The sequence below is a fragment of the Dreissena polymorpha genome, chromosome 9 (genome assembly GCF_020536995.1).
Source record: "Dreissena polymorpha isolate Duluth1 chromosome 9, UMN_Dpol_1.0, whole genome shotgun sequence".
Lineage (NCBI taxonomy): Eukaryota > Metazoa > Mollusca > Bivalvia > Myida > Dreissenidae > Dreissena > Dreissena polymorpha.
In genome coordinates this window covers 63,551,175-63,572,797 of record NC_068363.1, presented here as the reverse complement: position 1 = coordinate 63,572,797, position 21,623 = coordinate 63,551,175, and the positions used below count along the sequence as shown (strand labels likewise).

Below are 21,623 nucleotides of genomic sequence, written 5' to 3'. Positions count from 1 at the left end.
TTAGACGAGCTGCTGAAGCAGCATCGTCAAAAAGATTGCGTGCATTTGTGTGTTTTTATAAACTGTTTCGTACATATGTGTACCAATGTGAACCTTTTCGTACATGTCAGTACTGATATGAACCTTTTTTGCATATATTTACAGATGTGAACCTTTTGTGAGTGTGTACTGATGTGAACCTTTCCGTACATGTGTGTACTGGTGTGAACCTTTTCGTTTCGTGAATTTGTATACTGATGAGAACTTTTTTGCATGTGTGTACTGATGTGAACCTTTATTAGTGTGTACTGATGAGAACCTTTCCGAGCATATATATACTCATGTGAACCTTTTCGTACATACATGAATCGATGTGAACCTTTTCGTTCATGTGTATGCTGATGTGAATCTTTTTTGCATGTGTGTACTGATGTGAACCTTTAACTGCATGTGTGAACTGATATAAACCGTTTCGTTCATGTGTGTACTGAACCTTTTCTTGCATGTGAATATCGATGTTATCATTTTCGTACTTGTGTGCGTTGATGTAATCCTTGTAGTGCACTGTGTGTTTATGTGAACAGTTTTCGAACATGTGTGTTCTGATGTCAACGTTTTCGTAAATGTGTTTACTGATGTGAACATTTTCTTGCATGTGTGTACTGATAACAACCTTTTCGTATATTTGGGTGTTGATGTGAACGTTGTCGAACATTGTTTGCGTTTATGTGATCCTTTTCATGCATCTGTGTGTTGATGTAAACCTTTCGTACATGTGTGTGTATGTGTAAGCTTTTTCGTGCATTTGTGTGTTGATGTGAACATTTTAGTGCAGGTGTGTACTTATATGTACCTTTTCGTGCATGTTTGTACTAATGTGAACCTTTTCGTAAATGTGTGTGTTCATGCTATCTTGTTCGTGCATGTGAGTGTGTATGTGAACATTTTCGTCTATTTGTGCAGTGATGTGAACATGTTCGTACAGTTGTGAGTTTATGTGATTTGTTTCGTACATTTGTGAGCTGATGTGGGCCTTTTTGTACATTTTGTGTTGATGTGAGGCTTTTCGTTCATTTTGTGTTGATGTGAACCTTTTCGTACATTTTGTGTTGATGTGTGCGATTTCGTTCATTTGTGTGTTGATGTGAATATAATTAGTTATTTGTTAAGTAATATTTATTTCGTTCTCTATATTTTTTTCTAACCATTGCGTAACAAAGCGTAATGAAAAGAAATGGATATTCAACTTAAAACAATTGCGGACTGCACAGGCTTATCTGGATCGACACTTAACGCACATGCATTAAACCCATTTTTTAAGAACGCGACAGATATGCCGTATCTTAGAACGATCGTGTGTTTATCATTTTATTTTCTTTGATAATATCTATTGAGGAATACAATATGTTAATTTAAAGTCAATAATAATACTATAATAATAAAGCCGTGTGTCATGGTATAAATAATGATTATTTGAACTATAGAGGTATGATTTGTTTAAATTGCTATATTTCTCACATTATTATCTCAACAAGAGTGACATAGGCTTGATATAACATTGTTTGATGACCTTGTTAAAGTCCGTATATTCGACGTTCCGACATAAATTAGTGTTGCGGCAAAGTGTACAATCCTATTATCCTTGTGTAAGAAGTTGCGGCAAAGTGTACAATCCTATTATCCTTGTGTAAGAAGTTGCGGCAAAGTGTACAACCCTATTATCCTTGTGTAAGAAGTTGCGGCAAAGTGTACAACCCTATTATCCTTGTGTAAGAAGTTGCGGCAAAGTGTACAACCCTATTATCCTTGTGTAAGAAGTTGCGGCAAAGTGTACAACCCTATTATCCTTGTGTAAGAAGTTGCGGCAAAGTGTACAACCCTATTATCCTTGTGTAAGAAGTTGCGGCACAGTGTGCAATCCTATTATCCTTGTGTAAGAAGTTGCGGCAAAGTGTACAATCCTATTATCCTTGTGTAAGAAGTTGCGGCAAAGTGTATAATCCTATTATCATTGTGTAAGAAGTTGCGGCAAAGTGTACAATCCTATTATCCTTGTGTAAGAAGTTGCGGCAAAGTGTACAATCCTATTATCATTGTGTAAGAAGTTGCGGCAAAGTGTACAATCCTATTATCCTTGTGTAAGAAGTTGCGGCAAAGTGTACAATCCTATTATCATTGTGTAAGAAGTTGCGGCAAAGTGTACAATCCTATTATCCTTGTGTAAGAAGTATGCTTCGCCACACATATGCCCCCTGCATTATCTCGTTTAAACATTGGCTATCGGTACAAAGTATGTCCCGGTTTGTGTTTTGTAATATTTAATTTCTGAGGTAAAAGTTTAATTAACCGATACGTCTTTTTTATGGAAATCGTTTAAAAATCAAATATTCTTCAAACTTTGTTTTTTTAAAATGTTGCTTTGTTTAATTACGAGAGACATGATAAACCCTTTACAGTACTCCTTCTTAACAAACTTACTAGACTCACGATTTTTGATTTATATCTGCGACTTCTACCTAAAACACTTACTATACTCACGATAGTTGATTTATATCTGCGACTTCTACCTAAAACACTTACTATACTCACGATAGTTGATTTATATCTGCGACTTCTACCTAAAACACTTACTATACTCACGATAGTTGATTTATATCTGCGACTTGTACATAAAACACTTACTATACTCACGATAGTTGATTTATATCTGCGACTTCTACCTAAAACACTTACTATACTCACGATAGTTGATTTATATCTGCGACTTCTACCTAAAACACTTACTATACTCACGATAGTTGATTTATGTCTGCAATTACCAGCTATATAGTTTCTACGAAAATATAATCAATTGATACATGGCCATATGTTTTTTGTAAAATTCGAGAATCCGGATGGAGCCCTGCCACTCATGTATTATGAATTTCAACCAAACTCTCGTTCTTCGGGAGTTGGCAGTGATTCCCAGATTGGATACAATCCTCTGTGCGAACAGGACAGCCCATTAGACGACCCACGAAATTGAAACGAATTGCAGACAACAGGATTTCCCATAAAACATTCAGCACGTAATATGCTTTTTATGACAATTAGGACACTGAATAATAACAATCCAATCAACGCAAAATTTACTCAGTCCTTTTTTAAGAAATGAATGGTTTCGATTCAAGGGGATTTTGTATGTAATTGTGAAAACGTGATATCGATGATATATATTTTATTTGTAGCACCTTGCGTGTGAATTAAAAATATATATATGTTCCGCACGATTTGTATATGCGAGATTTTCCGTTTCACGTTTTAGGCCTGGTTAATGCATATACTATGATCAGTTCATAAAAATGAAATATATAATGATATATTGTTATGCATCATTTTCTCTTATAAAACAGTATTGACGCACGTGTACAGTAAAATATAACTTAAATCAAGAGTATTTGCCAAAACAATTGTCACCATTTCCCGTTTTAAAAATCAACGGGTCAGATTTGTATCCAACCTGCATGAAACTTTGCCATAACTGTTGTGATCACTCTAATGAGAACCAATCAAACTGAAAAAAAAACGTCCGTCAGAAATGGGCAGAGTAAATAAACAATTTTCAATCATTGTAGAAGTGACAATTTAGGCACAGTCTAGATGACATTTTCTCCGAACATTAGTTGTAGTTCTATTTCGGACGATTTTGACATACACTGCCGCTCGGTCAAATCTGAGATAACCCTCGTTACCTCTCTAAAACCAAATTGCTGACCCAATTTTGATGAAACTGTGTCAGATTGTGTATATGTACAACACCTATGCCAGAAGATGGGTTATGTGCGTCGAAAATATATATCACTAGTCACTGAGACAAACTTTGTTAACACTTAAAAGCCATGTTTGTGCATTATTATAGATGACACTTCATCAGAATGTGTATCGTCAAATTGGCTGGGCTATGCTTATATCCTGGTCAGGTGCGTCCAAAAACTAGGCGTTGAATCAACCAAACGCAATATTACCATTAAAGAAGCTACATTTATGACTCAATATTTTCGAAGCAATACGAATGCTTCTATTGAATCTGAATAAAGTGGGGCAAAACAAAAACTAACTCACCGACATTTAGTGTTCATTGAACGCAGGCGAGCAATTCAGGGGCTTAATTGTCCGTCTTCATAGCTTTATTTAAATTTCATGATTTGAAAATTATACCTGGCGCGCAGTTGGGGTTTATAAAGGCATCTCAGTATGTATTTTAAACTTAATTCAATAACTTAAAATATGTCGATACAGGATTGTATGGTTGCCTCGTTGATACATTGAGTTTCTAGCATTAAAAAGCATTTGCGTTCAGCTCATATTAACTGGTAAAACGTTGCGCATTGTACGTTGTATGTACCAATTAGTCAAATCATGCGTTAAATATTTCGACACATACTTTAATATAGTATTTTAGTACTAAGTATTTTAATATAGTATTCAGGTTAAGACGGTGGGATATAAAGTCGGCAATACTATTTTTGTTTTTTCGTTAACGAACTTGTTTTATATTATTATAAAATACTCAATGTGGTAAAAATAGAGAAGACATACTTTTTGCAAGCGAAAATAGGAACAACGCCGGGAGAGTAGAACACGTCTATAGATTGTACATAAGTCTATGGGACTCTTTGGGCTTAAAGTTAGTATTCTAAAAACCAAAATTATTGTACTCTGCAAAAAAAAACTGCCATAAGTAATCTGATGTGAGAGTATGGAAATAATTGAATCGACACTGTGAGCGATATAAGATAAATTGAAAGAACAATTACGAAAAGCTGTTAATATTTGTGTCCTTTTTCAACTTAAATCGAAGTTTTTTACGGCGAACGTGATGGAACCCCGTTATATGTTAACATGTTCGCACGTTTGGTAATATATTAATTTTAAATAACACATAGATACAACTGTATTAGCATGATCAATGTTTCAATATGATTTTGCCAATTTAAATAATAATAAGTTGAAATGATTGAAAATTAAGAGACTTTCTATCTAAATATTGTTTGTCATGTGAGGTTAAATAACTAACCAATACATATGGCTGATTGTGTGTCTTTGTTCCAACAAGTAGTTGTCTATGAATACTAGAAGGGGGAACGAGATGTATTATACTAGTGTAATAACTATATATACAGCAATACAAACAAATTTCCATTGAAACATATTAATGGACGACATTTGAGAACAACGATTACGAAATTACGTATTTGTGCACATAACCTAAGAATACAGACTGAAATATATCATTAAATAGAACGAAACTTGCGCTTTTTCAAGAATGTGACTGTAATAAAAATGACTTCCACTTCTTATTGAAATGTTCTGAATTCGTCCAAATTACGGAAAACTATATTCAAACTTATCATATAGTAGGACATAGCATGCAGAAACATACAAAGTCTTTAAATTCAAAAACATAAAGCGACGGGATCAAGATATGGAAGTTGATACTTGAAGCACTCAATTTTCACTAAATGTTATGCGCATTGAAATGTACAATTATGCTATATTTATAACTTAAAATTAATATACATTCTTACAATAGGTTAAATGCTGTACTTTACTATGTTTGCATTTTCTTACATGATGCTATAAATTTTGCATCCACATTAAGGATAAATGTTACTCGATATCTACCCATTCCTACATAAAGTGATTGAGATGTGTATTGTATTTTTCTGCAAGGGTCTAATTTTTATTTCATTTTATCATTTAACACGTCATGATTAAACGATTTCATATATATAAAAAGATATACATTAAGCATGCGAGATTATGAATTTTTATTAAAGACCTGTTAATTTCATCCTTGATTTATATTATTTCTTCAATAATCACTTTCAATATTTATGTTCTTTGTATTATCTTTTTTAAACTTTAATGTTTATATATGACAAAACTGTGTTCTCTTCATTCAGCAGTCTCCATTTAATGACCTCGATGAGCCAGTAGAGTCAGGATCCACTCGCCGCAATCTGGTCTCTTGCGTCTCTCCTTAATTGACTTTGATTGACCCGAAAAATTCGGCTTCCCCCTTCATACTTTTGCTGTACACTTCGAGAGCTGATTTCCTGGAAATCGCGCCAGCTTGATCGGCGGCGTCTATCAATTTTTCATACTCTTTAAAAGCGGTATCACCGGCGACGAAATTTGCATTGGCCCATGCTTCGTAGACACCAAATGAACCCTGGAATTAAAGATATGTGATGTTAAACACTTGCAATCATTAGACAAAATAGCATAACTATATAACTACTACTACTACTACTGCTACTACTACTACTACTACTACTACTACTACTGCTACTATTACTACTACTTCTATCACTACTATTACTACTACTACTACTACTACTACTACTACTACTACTACTACTACTACTACTACTACTACTACTACTACTACTACTACTACTACTACTACTACTACTACTACTATGACTACTACTACTACTACTACTACTACTACTACTACTACTACTACTACTACTACTACTACTACTACTACTACTACTATTACTACTACTATTACTACTGCTATTACTACTACCACTAGTTCTTCTACTACTAATACTACTACTACTACTACTACTACTACTACTACTACTACTACTTCTACTACTACTACTACTACTTCTACTACTACTACTACTACTACTACTACTACTACTACTACTACTACTACTACTACTACTACTACTACTACTACTACTACTACTACTACTACTACTACTTCTACTACTACTACTACTACTACTACTACTACTACTACTACTACTACTACTACTACTGCTGCTGCTACGTCTACTGCAACTACTACTACTACTACTACTTCTACTACTACTTCTACTACTACTACTACTACTACTTCTACTACTACTACTACTAATACTACTACTACTACTACTACTACTACTACTACTACTACTACTACTACTACTACTACTACTACTACTACTACTACTACTACTGCTGCTGCTGCTACGTCTACTGCAACTACTACTACTTCTTCTTCTTCTCCTCCTTTTTGGTCTTCGTGTGTTGTGTGACACTATTAATTACAAGAAACAACATACCCCTTTAATTTGTTCTCCAAGCCAAGGCCACAGCTTTGCACACGGTGTCAGAGCTACCACGAGATATATGGAATCCATGCGCGTAGCCACGTCATGAAGATGATTCACGTACTTGGTGCATTCTGGGCCTAACTTGATACCAGCTGGGTCTTCAATGAACCACGTGTCAAACAGACTCTGATAATAGCTAAATAAACGGAAAACAACTCAGTAATACTTTTGAAATGGTTAAGTTACATTATATAGTTAAAGATTTATTTAAAAATTATGTTTAAGTCCTTTAAAGGATAATCAAAAGGCGTGTTAGTTCATCTGCAAATAGTCGTCAGTTCCAGATTAAATACATTTTATTGCGTTGTAATGTAGTTTATTTTTTTTACTTCCGTATACCTATACAACCTTACATATTTTCATTAAATCATTTCATAACTTAATTTAATGATGTACCACATAACTTCCTATACGGCAGTAGGTAAATGTTCTATGATTGCGTTCCATGCACAACGTCGAGAAACGAAGGAACAAAATCTCATGAAATATAATTTCACTGATAAACAAAACTTAACATATTCATGCCTTTATGAAGGGTAAAAGAGCAACTCAAAAGAGAGTAATTGATAACAAGGTCTTTATCGTTACAACTTAGGATTATTGGTGTAAGCAAAGTGTCTGTTGAGAGAGTTTTTGTATACCAAGTATCGTGGAAAACTGATTATGGTAAGGTGTTAATAAATGGAAACAAAGAAGGGTCCGTCACAATGACTGTCTTGTTTCCTATCAATTATTGTATTAACCTGATATATTGATGTTGAATACCATAATTATTAAATGTGTGATTAAAACAAAAGATTTAAAACAATATTGTATTAATCATCAATTACGACGATTCTTTAGTATGACTTACATAAAGCCGATTGTCATAGAAAAATAATACTGAAGAAATCGCTAATGATACATCAACTATCACATCAAAGCTCCAAAATGATAATAAGAATATGTGTTCATTGATAATTAAATGTAGTTTACTTTGTGTGTATTTCGTCAACAGTAATTACCAAGATTCAACGTTCAAAATTCTTTTATGAGACTAGTAAGACTATTATGTATGTGAGCTGAGATACAATCCGGATCCTTACAATATCTAGCCGCGGGCGTGAAAGAACTCAATAAAGATCGTAAAACATACAGTTCCTATTTTAGATTACGAAGTAAAGTTCTTTTATTCGGGGTTGTGTGCATATCAGTTCTTGTGACTATTAAATCTACTTTGAAATTCATCAACGGTAAATGTTGTATTTCCAATAATATATTGTTGAAAAATGTATGGGCTCGTCATTTACACTTGTCCTTTTACTAAGTTTTTATTGCGAAAGGACAACAAGAAGGATAACGTACACCATTGCTAATGTGAAATAAACAGTGTATCATATACGTGTTTTATGCTCTTGTGTGCTATTGAAAGGTATCTGGAGGTAAGCTTTAACAGGAAATAACTTTTTATAAGATACTATTAGTATTTACATTTCGTATAAATAGGATGTGTCTTCAAAAAACTTCTTCAGAATGGGATCATTGGTTGTTCTCTTGGCGGCGGTGTCGAGGCTTTTGTTAGCCATGTAGCAGTACACTGCGTCTTGAACCATGTAACCGCCTTGTTGGATTCGAATACAAACACAAATAAGGTATTGCTAGTGTGATATATAAAAGATAAATACAAATAAATTTAAACTTTAATATAGTACAATCAATTTCTACGGAGTATATAAATAACGTTAATATATCGCCCCATTTTTGCAAAAAGGTACCATGTGCCTTCTTATTTCAATGTCACATACACCTTTTTGCACCAAGGGGGCGATATAAAGGTAAACGCATTGAACCATAAACGTTTTACTTTTTTAGAAATTGGTTGCGTCCGTTTAAACAGCGCGTTTGCACCACGAGTATAACACAGCTGTTCTTAAACTGTGAAGTATTTACTATCCATATGCAAATGTTGTACTACATCAATCCATCGCCAATGTTGCCTTCACAGGCATTATTTGAACTTCAATGTATTACGGTAAAAGTAAATGCTTGAAACCACTCGAGATGACCTTATACACACGTTATAAACAAAACGTATGTGTATTTGATTTTATAAAATTACTTTCAGATATATCACTGCTTTGAGTGAATTTGTTTAACACATCTTGGGCATAAGAAACCAATATCAGCGGTTTACTAGTATAAACGGAAAATATTGATGACAATCGTATAATCATATATTACATGTTTTAAACATACAACTTTTTTATCTTATTCCTTTTCTTTTTTAAACTATATATCACATAAGAACGTTACCAAATGCTTCCGGATTTAGGGTGCCGTTCTTTATTCCCTGTACAAATCCGGACTCTAAAGCGGCCGTCTGGTCTTTAGTGGTCGCCGACCACAAGTATTCGGAGAGCTTCACCCTGTCGGCACATTCATAGGATCTTACATGTAGTAGTAGTAGTAGTAGTAGTAGTTTAACGAATTCGTGATCTTGTAGGTTGTCAGCCAAATGGGTTTTGCTGCGAGGACTCCTTCCGGTTGCCATTTTGTCGGAACTAGACGATACATGAAAAAGTTCGATGCCATTGAAGTAAATTGAGGGGTCTGCATGTACTTTGATATCCCGCGCTCGTTAACCTGTTTCCGGATTCAGTGGTCAACCAAATATGCCGGGTTCGCAATATATACCAGATCGAGAACATTAACACGTCTCGGGGCGTGATTGCATGACAGGAAAACACAAAATTGCGATGCGAGATCGCGATGCAATATCAAGACTCAAGAACGTGAAATCACAATGCGAGATGTTTTGAAATAAACTTCAAAATAATATCGCGATCTCACACCGAAATCTGCATTCTTATTTTGCGTTTTCGCATCTTGAGATTGAAAAGGCGAAACAACGAGTGACCCTAACAAAACAACATTGTACCTTTAATGTAATTGCGAACAACCAAATCTTATTGAGCAAACCGTTCCAACTCACTAACGTTTGTGGCAGTCTACTGCTATCGCGATATATAGAGTTAACAGCGTATTTTAGTACACATTGTGACACCTTTTAAATATTACAAATGTAGTATTATCGTGAAACCTTAAACTGTTGACATTAAAATTTCAAAGTTATTTAAAAGGAGTTTCGCATGAAAATTTGGAGTTGGGTTTTCCGCTTATTCATAGATAGTAAGTAAATATACTTTTTAATTCATATTAACGCATATTTTGTGTAAATGCATCAATTTCATTTGCAAACAAGTTACTAACAAATTAATTATATACGTTGTTACACAATACTGTTTTTAGAACATGGTTTTTTACATTTATCTTAGTAACAACAGTACGTGTTATGCTATAGATAAACATTAATTTTATACGATTTCAAAGTACTGAATTACTAAAACTACATTAATTGCGCTATGGACATTATATAATATACCATTTTTGTTAAAACATCTGCAATGTATTATTACTAAGAGTGTTTTCTTTGTCAATCTGAATTTAAAGTTTCAGGCAATGTATAAAACAATTAAAGTCAGGTACAAGTGTTCAGTATTTAATGTTGTAGATATGATATTTCCTTCATATAATAATGACATGCACAACAATATTATCGTCTGTAAATTTTTATTAGCAAATTGCAAGACTAGCATTAACGAAAGATAGTTTAACGTTTAGTTGATGTTGTTTAAGAACGGATGTCAACTGATTCCAGATAGGTTGGATGTGTTTGTACTCTCATAATAGATGTTCTATAGCTCCCGTATTTTTACCGCAGAAGTCATACACGTTATAGTTAGATAGTTTGCATTTAAAATATGTTTATTGGTCGCGATAATTCCATCTATGTATGTGCACTGCAAGTTCCTAAGTCGGACGTCGATTGTTGTTTTGTAAAAGATAATACATGATTATGTCTTTCCAATTTAGTTCATGCTTTTGGAATATATATTTGCCATCTGATTTGGAATGTGGATGATTCGATAATGTTATTTGTGTATTTATAGTTTGTATAATAGTTTGTTTGTATTTTGTTTTGCTGTGAGATTTTACAAAAAAACGGGTTCTAACGATTGGCGTGTTGTTTGTGTTTAAAAATGTTTTATGTAATGGTATACGTTTTCGTATTGTTTGATGCATCAGGAAGTTGCTTGTAATTTATAAAAGAAGCATATATTATCAAAGGAATACAACTTTGTTCGGTAATCAAACAGTTGATCGAAATACTTGATGCTTTTATCGGACCAGTCTTTATTAAACAAGGTGGTTTTGTTTTACATTTTTTCATAAAGTGAGTTTACTTCATGATGAGAGTATATAAGATATTTTACTTTGGTATATACAGTACAAGATAATCCCTTATTTTGCATTTAAAAATAAAAAGCCACAATCTTTGTCAAGTATTTTCTGACCAATGATTTCATTTACTCTGATTTATTGTGCTTCACTCAACTTGATTTGATTGAATTTATGAACGAATTAATGTCAGTCATTTGAATACTCCCACGTTCTATAGGTTATATTAATTGTTTTCGCTTTATTTTGTGGGGTTTTTCATCCCATAAGAATTCAAAAATAGCCCTTTTATGGCATAAATGATTTTAGTATCTGTGTTTGGAAGAACGGTTAGAAGGTATATTAATTTCTGTAGCGCAAATGTAATTTATACATTTTTTTTCTTATAAATGTTTTCCATGTTGCAATTATTTTGGAGATTTGTTTTTATTTTATTTTTAGATTGGGTAATATATTTTTCAAGGTTATTTTATTTTCATAGTTTGTAATAATATACAGTACTAAAAGAGTGATTATTAGACACTTTATGGTTAGAGCCACACACCTTGAAATGAAATGCATGTTAATCAACACATATAGATGCAATTTGAAAGTGTGCACAATTGTCATTAAATATATTGCCTATTTAGCAAGTAATTTATTATTATTTTTTAATTTTTAAACCGAAGGTAGGATTTCTTTACGTATACGTCCAGTTCGACAAACGCGATTATTTTAAAGTTTTAAAGCGCAAAAAAAGACGGATTTCTGCCTTGTTACCACCAGATATATTCTAATTGGCATAGATAAAAATTTAATCAATAGCCTAGTTAGCAAGTAATGTATTATTTTTCAAACGTTACCGCTTTTAAACCCGAAAGTAGGATTTCTAGACGTATACGTCCATTTCGACAAACGCGATTATTTAATGTTTTAAAGCGCAAAAAGACGATTTCTAACTTGTAACCAATTTGCTATGCCTTGTATTTCATTTCAAGGTGTGTGGCTTTAAGGTTTATAACTGTCATGACTTCTTTGACATTTTTTCCAAAATGTATGCTTCAAACGAACAATGAGAAATTACTTTTTAATCAGGCCAACTGCCAGTATACCCATTCATACAAATAAGAGATTATATATATTGATTACTTCATTTGATGTTATATAGAAAATTTAAATATTTTAGTGGATTTAAATATATGCCTCTAAATATAAATGCATGCATTCAAATTTTATTTGGTTTAAGTTTTTTTTCATGTCAGCAGTATTTATAGGCTGATATGCCGTGCCAATATCAACGTATAACTATGATCAAAATACGCCGAATATATCTATATCTATACTATTATCCGTTGCTAAAAGATAAAAACATCTAAGGTGCTTACTTCGAGTTGTTTAAAAAGGAACGTATCAAAACGAGACAGCTCTAGTTGACCAATAAATAATGATATTGTGTTACACATTTTGATTATGACATGATTTATTAAATATTTGAGCAATTGAAAAACGAAATTCTAGTGTATATCTGATTTAATAACGTGACTTGTGTTATTATAGATAATTAATATAGTAAGTATCATCTCACAATAGTTTGATAAATTGTGTCTTGTTCTGAGAAAATTGGGCTTAATTCATGTGCGTAAAGTGTCGTCCCAGATTAGCCTGTGCAGTCCGCACAGGCTAATCAGGGACGACACTTTCCGCCTAAACTTGATTTTCGGTAAGGAGGGACTTCCTTGAAACTAAAAATACCATTAAAGCGGAAAGTGTCGTCCCTGATTAGCCTGTGCGGACTGCACAGGCTAATCTGGGACGACACTTTACGCACATGAATTAAGCCCAGTTTTATCAGAACAAGACACAATTAAGCAGTAAATAGAGTAAATGAAATGTATATTTTAAACTGCACATACCTTTTTACCGAAGACACAGTTGATTGAATCTCACACCATATATCATTTACAAATATTAGCAATACCGTGACTTTTATACCCACGAAAATGAATGCAGTAGCACCCGAGCGTATGATTTAAGTTTATTTTTTTCGACAGAGGACATATTTGTCAAATTTCTGAGTATTGGGATTCTTTGAAATCAGATTGTATGCTCTTTATGGAAACATAAATTAAAAAGCATGACAAGCGAATATACCTACTGTGAACATCACACAGAGGACATACGGTGAAATTTCAACACTAATGCCACAACGGGCTTCCTTCCGCTGGCGTAAGAATCCAGTTTTAGTTTTGGTTTAAAATTCGTCGAACGGCACTAACTGTAAACAATCACGCCAAACCAGACGTCATTACCAGTCGTAAGATTCGGTCAAAACAATGACGTCCCTAGGACATTTGTATATGAAGAAGTAAAGCGCTAATTTATATTTTCAGGTATAATTTGAATATGTTCTGGGTTCATCGGGATATGAAAAACATGGCTCGTGGACGGAGTATCACGTATATCACGTTTAATTATAATTACTACAACACGACATTCATTATGACCAGTATACAATTACATTGTATTAAGGCAATTAAGCAGTAGTCAAATAATACAATTGCAAAATAATATCTGTAAAATGTCGTTTATCAGCAAATTATATTGACATTGTGGAAAAAATGTTATGAAAATCCTACAAAGTTGTGTGATCGAATTGTCTCTTTCCCATCGATTTTTTTGGTTAATGCTCAGTGACACGTGAACCGCTATCACTACACGTGAGGCGAACACAACGACCTAAAGCTAGATTTAACTGCTGTAAAACTTACCATACATGAGAGCTGAAGTATATTGCGCAATTATATTCATTCAAAAAACCCGGATTTGTTTGCTAAATATAATAATTTCCCTGAAACGCCGCTTTGATAAATACCTACCGACTCCCAACATTTAAATAAGCGTGGTTGATTTCCTTTCAAATGCGACATTTTAAGATGTTATCAAAACTTTAATGGTGTGCAAAACGCCTTTCAGGTGATTGAACATCTCAGCTACATTGAAATAAACATTAAATATAGTTTTTCATAAATAGCGATACAACGTGGAAGAATATCTTGAATAACAATTCCAAGGGTCACAGAGCAGTGTGATTTGCATGGTCTATATGACTATTTAACATTGCATTCCTATCGAAAACTATACATCAAATACCATGCACACCTATCAATACGCTTTGACACTGACTGTGCATGTGCTATTTTGCGACAAAAATTTGAAAATTGAATGTACAATTATGCATGCAATTATAAATATATGTCGATTACAAACCCATATAAAAACTATGTAACATTTCAGTTGTATACTATGGCATGACCTATGTATCGTCGTTTAAATGAAAGGACCCACACGATTATATTTTGATATATTCTTGCATTCTTGCATATGAGATTTGATTTGTATTGAGGTTATACTCATGTTAGTCTACAGCGCGTCCCAAAAAGGCTATACAGGAGCTCATAATAGAAATACGGTATCGATCACATCCTCGCAATAACAGGGACTCATCTTTGTGAGTACAATCAAATGTAACGTAGCAAAGACATATTAGTATATAATTGACGCCGATATACGATGTTGCGTTTTATTTTAATCCGTCGATATTATCCAATGCAGACTTTTTGAATGGGCTGAGTTATATATATTTCGATACAAATTTTGTTAACCTAGATATCGTACATAGCTGCATATATTTTCATTTTTGTTGAAATCAGGAAAAACAATCGTTGTGCTAAACTCCCATTTCTAAGATTTTTTTTCAAGCATAATAGATAGTGCATGAGCTTGGGATTTACACAATCGGTTAAATTACGATAAAGATCACATATTTTCTCTGAATTAAGATGACTTTTTCTGTTAAACTATGTAATGCTCTATTTTATTTGTATTCCCTGAGAATTTAAAACTCTGACGACCTGAGGAATTGTCACTGCTCATGTGGCTTGTTCAGATGTGAGATATTTTATCAGCTGTTTATTCGACACACGCGTTTAATTCGACGTGCTTTATGCTGTGACAACGTTGGCTTTGTAGAAAAAGCAAAATTAAACGCAAAAACTATGTTGCTCAAGAGAATTATCGCAGACACATTAATTATAGAGAATGCAATTACTTATGTTTCATGTTTCTGACATACACTGTGACAGTAAGTACAACAAATGTACTTTTACACAGTTCTTGTATTGACGTAAGAATCAACACAATATGTAGATTCTGACGAAGCAAAGATACGATTCGGTTTAAGCCAAAATGTATCATGTTTATCTTCAGTATCCTGTTCGAAACAAATATACATTGTCTAATGTTCACGCTTGACTTTTGTTTTGTAAACACGATGATCAATATATAAAAAGCCATTTATACCCGAAAATAACAATTTTTCAAGCGTTACAAGACTTTTCTCTGCGTTTTAAAGGTTTCAGATTCAAATATTGGTGAATCATAATGAATATTAACATGCACTGATCCTACTCTCTGACGGATATGCACGTATGAAAGGCTAGGTATATCCTGAATACAATGTTAAGTGTTCGTTGCACATGTCTGGTAAAGATAATTACAGCTAGTTATATGTATGGCATCGTCAGATACAACATACCCGGGCAAACGCAAGTTTATTGCTCAGTGAGTGAGTGCATGAAATGAATTTACGAGACGACCAAGTTATCACCCCTTCGTCTTATGAATTATAATGTAACCGCCGTTAATAAAGTACACATCGGTAAACAAATATGTAACGTATAATTCCCAAACTATGCATTTAATATTGGTGGTGTAAATATATATTTGTGTACGTTTGCATTTTCTGAAACTTAATTTAATTTTACAATCGCGAATATACAAACTGTGTCAGTTTGATATAAAATAAATTAAATATGAAGCATGTATTGCATCATTTTGTTAAAACATTTAGGCATTATGAAATATCAAAGAAATTCCCAATTTGAATGGTTCACCGAGCTCATGAGCGTTCAAACGTATAGGCGTAATAACAAGTTTTATATAACCTTCAATTAAATGACTTATTAAATCTATTTGAAGCTTCTACTTGTATAAGACGGCGACAAAAAAGAAACACAGACGGTATTTTAATTCAAACTGAGACTTTAAAAGATTGTATCAAAACATTAATGATGCGTACAGACGCTATCGGGCTTTTTAACATCTCAGCTCCGTTAAAACAGAAACATGACAAGTATTGCACTCCCAAAAACAGCTACGTGGAAAAACACCACAGCCCATTTAACGTAGTGTGCGTTTTTAAAGATTTATGCTCACCCACATATTCTTGTCATCACACCTTACCCATTTTTCGTTGAAAGTCATTTTCTTCTTAAAGCCACTGATGAGGTGATTTCGACATACTGATGTGTTTTTACGCTGTTCTCGTAAACAAGTATTAAACATTGAGCAATAATATAACCTGAATGACGATTCAATTTATTCATTCATTTGTTTGGACCTAATTATCATATACATATGTTACTCATTTTGCAATAATAGGATTGGATATTAATCGAAATTGAAAGCTCACAAAATATATATTTTTGGTTTAGCGATGCAAAATTTTACAATAAATAATGTAAACATAAATTTAAACAAATTGAACGTTCAATCGTTTACTGTCGTGCTCCTAATTAAAACAGTTAATTTAGCCTTTCGTTACACTTTTACGAACCATTTCAGATTTGTTGTGATTTGATTTTCAAGGGGTTATGCACGATCTCATTAAATAATCATAGACAATATTGATGAAGGTATAATAAAACCAACGAAACGTGGACGGATACATAGAATAACTGCTTAGAATAACTAGTACTATGCAATCGTTAAATGGTAATTTTATATCAGTTATAACTATAAAACACGATTCGTCAAAAATCAGGCATGTGAGAACACTATACATGTTTTGATACCTAGAATAACAGCTAAGAATAGCTAGTACTATGAAATCGTTAAAAGGTAATTTAAAATTATGTATAACTTTTAAGCATATTTCGTCAAACAATTCAGTAACGTGAGTACAATGGACTTGCATGGATACCTAGAATAGCAGCCAAAGCTAAAACATCTTTTACTAGGAAAACGTAGTGTTTTTATCAGTTATAACTATACAACACATTTCGTCATTAACTAAGTCATATACGCAGAAAATCAATGTACACTACATTAATGGGAACGCATTGTTATAAACGCAGTTAAACTCTTAACCGTGAACATGCCTAATTTATTTGTTTAACTGTATTAATGTTCTTATATAAATATGATGTTAAGACTTAAATATATATTTACATAACATATTTTTAAATATATTATTTATCATTATGTTAAACAATATATTCCCTTGTCGTTTACTGTCAAATCTATTGAATGTGTGCACTTTTAAAATGACAGTTTGGTGAAAGACCTTATCTTCCATGGTGGTATGCCCTGTTTTGCGTAACAGGCGTCGTTCAATTAATTGATTGGTCGATTTTGGGATTCCTTTTTTTACAGTACAGCACACGTTTTGACAATGTTTGACACACAAAGTACAAAATATGTATGCACTTATTTTCGTGAATGAAGGAAATCCATGAATATGACTGCCCTTTAAACAAACAAAAATACGAAATCTCACCCTTCGAATCGTAATGGTTTTACAGTAATGTTTAACTACCTCAGGTTATATCCTATATTAACTTTCGTTTAAGTGTTCAGAAAATGTCATAACTTTGATCTGCGATAAAGCATATTAAGTTCGTGGCGTATTTGATGAGGTGTTCGCCTAGCGATCCGGAGGTCACGGGTTCGATCCCCATTCGGGGAGCGTTCTCTACCTCTTCCCAAAAGACACCAATTACTGGTGATAAGCCCAGGAAACGGACTCGAGAGCGTCTCGATAACCCTGAGGCTTTCGAAGCAATCGAGCTAAAATAAATAGGTATACACTAAGCATATTAAAACCTATTGTCTACTTGAGAAATTCTTAATACAGTTTTTGTGACACTACTCCATATCTCTTTACACAGATATGGACATAAAACGTTAATTTTGTGTTCAGGCAATGAATATTTATTGACCCTTACCTATAACTGTGCTCTTACATATTATTACAATATCATATCGTCCAGCATGGTGTCTCTTATGAATGGTAAACTAGTCAGGTATAGTACTTAATTGCCGTTGACTGGCCATTATATTTGACCTTGAGTCAGTCATAATTACGTATTTACCAGAGATTGTTGAACAGTTGTCGTTTAAGGACTGTTCTCATTTTCGAAAAGTTGGGTTGGCAACATGTTCATGATTCATTCAATTAATTGTATCATATGGATGTGTGCTTACATAGCCACTGTGCTAAGTTTGATAATACATCACACAATAAATGATTTTTATAATTGGTTGGTTGCATATGGATTACATTTATTAATGCAATATTTAATAATATGCATAAAACATCCCCAGCTGCAGATACTTTTTCAAACGAAAGTAAAGTAGGGCTTAAAAACACGATACACTTTGCTGTAAACAAGGGAGTAAAATCGAATAGCTCACTTCAGCTCTATTGGTCATTGTCGGCTCGGGTACTACTTACATGTACCCCGGGTACTCATAAGTAAACTTACATGTACCCCGGGTACGGTAAATATACTAAAACGAACCCGGGAATTATAACGCTAAATCGGTCGTTTTCGGCTATTTTTTTAAAATTAATTATGTTCACATGTATGTCAATTGTCTGTTAAAAGGCCTCTATATTATCGAAATTCATACTCAAAACGCATGTTGATGCACTTTTTTTTTTAAAGAAGTTTGTTTAAGATAAACAATATCGTTTTACGGTAATCGGTAAAGCGTTTTACGACATCGGATTTGAGGCGGGAATACAACTCAGGAGCAGTCTAACATGAACCCGGGGTACATGTAAGTATACTTAAGAGTACCCGGGGTACATGTAAGTAGTACCCGAGCCGACAATGACAAATCGAGCCTCACTTCACAACACTTGGCGGTTAATTCTTTTATATTGTTTTTAAAATGTAAAACTCGCTTTTGGTAAAATTCAGTCAGATGTGTGTATATATTGGTAAAAATTGACTCGCATTTCTAAGTTCTAGTCAATTGTGTTTTTTTATAAATGATAATGTTTGTTATGCACCGTAAGTGACTGTATTCATTCCCCTGAAGCAATTGTAACAATATCGTGATCTATAATAGCGTAAACTGAGTCTTTAGAATATAAATTATGTTTGCATAATTTAGTTATATACATTTTACTGAAACATTCAGGGACGCAACACAAATACACTGTTTAAATCGCGCTATATATATATATATATATATATATATATATATATATATATATATATATATATATATATATATATATAAACACTAACAAATTATTTCCTTAAGGACGACAGAACATTGTAGAAGATAATCAACCGGTGCATTATAAAGTATGTTTTGAGCCCTGTAAACAAACGTATATTTATTTTATTAAAATATATCTAACAAACATAAGTTAACCTTATTTTGTATTCATAAAGGAGTTACATTGTTATATTTTACATTTACACCACTGACCATTACAGAATATATATAAGTAAAAATTACGTAAAATGATACAAGCACAATTTACAGAACATCTCAGGAATAAGGAAACCCTAAGGTTTTTAGAGAATACTATGTGAGCGTGATTGTGCACTTGAACTTATCCGACGAGTTGAAGAACGTGGATGAATAACTTAAATAACAGCTTAAATTAAACAATACCTGAAAAGCCAAAAACGAGTTTTACATCTTCAAAACATATTTTGTCGTAAACTCAGTCGTGCAGGTGCATTAGACATGTACAGTACACTACCGTGAAATCCTCAACATTATAACCACCCTTGCCTCTGCTAGTATGATGTTAACACAAACATGCTTATCCGAATCAATGATAATTCTGTTAACTATTGATCGTATTAAAAATGATACAGTTCAAAAAGATCTTAAATAAAAAACGCAAAAACTAGTCCGACGTGATTGTTAAGATTATCTGTTTTTGTTCGGCTAATAAATGTTTATGTTTTCCTTTATATTGGTAATTATTCAATAAGCAACAACTCGGGGTGATCAACTTATAACTATTTTCAGATGCGGTTCCCGTTTTTTTATTAAATTAAAAGATTACACAAGCATGATGGTAAATAATTGCTCATCACAACTTATGTTTTTCTAATAAACAGATCTATATTTACATTTTCACAGTTGAAGTTTGAATTACATGTGTTTCCAAACAGGCCATGCCAATAATTATAACGCCTCAATTACCAAACGTTTACTCATTTTAAAGTTTTAATTTGTATCGTCATATGTTTCATAAAAATTCAACAGAAAACTTGAACGTTCCCAGATGCATAAGTGTACTACACTGATATTTGTAAACATGTTAGCAACTTTCTTGCTTAAAACTAAAAACGCAAATTTGTATTAATTGTACGACGGATGTTATTCTTTCACTAAACTTTAGTTAGTGGGATAGAAACTCATGCTTACCATGCATAACATTTCAATTTACATGAATATAAATAGCCCTTTCGGCGAAAGTATAACATGTTTTACTGATTTATTTTGTAAACCTTGAACGTGTAAATATGGAAAGTAATCTTGAGTTTTTGGAAAACCATTTTTTTTCTCAGAAAACACACAGGCTCATTTTTCTCGACATCAAATGATAAATACTAAGAAACACTTTATATTGCAAGGTTAAGTATTTCCCGTAAGATAGTATTTGTAAATTTCGATTGGATTTATTTTTTAGATGTATACCACTCTTTCGCATATTGCTTCTCTTTAATTCAATTTATCGAAACGGGACAGCAACCTAAATATATTGGTGTATATATAAATCAATACCTGGCAGATGTGGTTAAACCACATATGTGTTAATATGAATGAATGGGTAGTGCATGATGTATATTATGTTCAAGCTGCAGTTTACATAATATGTTTTAGTATCACTTGAAGGTATATTTGTCACGAGGCAATACAATTATGTGACTATTCCGGGAGTCAAGCCCGGGACGCTTTGCTGTCACAGCGAGTGTTCTCCCGTCTTTTCTAAACCCTGGCTTGAACCCATAAACATGACCATGTTCATACCGTTACATACGACCCATCTCGAAATTGTACTCGTCTTTGAATACACAGATTAGGGGTGTTACATAGTTAACCAACGGATAACCAGGTAACGTCAGATCCCTCGTT

The 21,623-nt window shown here is 33.2% G+C and overlaps 1 protein-coding gene across 1 annotated transcript; it reads right to left on the bottom strand.

Moving 5' to 3' along the window:
• Window positions 1–5,225: 5,225 nt before the first annotated feature.
• LOC127845856 (uncharacterized) lies at window positions 5,226–16,781 on the bottom strand. The gene is made up of 5 exons (XM_052377024.1): window positions 16,692–16,781; window positions 9,426–9,673; window positions 8,604–8,733; window positions 7,083–7,269; window positions 5,226–6,193 (listed from the first exon to the last, which is right to left on the bottom strand). Exons 2-5 carry the CDS (start codon window positions 9,661–9,663, stop codon window positions 6,002–6,004), a joined length of 747 nt encoding a protein of 248 aa, XP_052232984.1. The 5' UTR covers window positions 9,664–9,673; window positions 16,692–16,781; the 3' UTR covers window positions 5,226–6,001.
• Window positions 16,782–21,623: the final 4,842 nt, after the last annotated feature.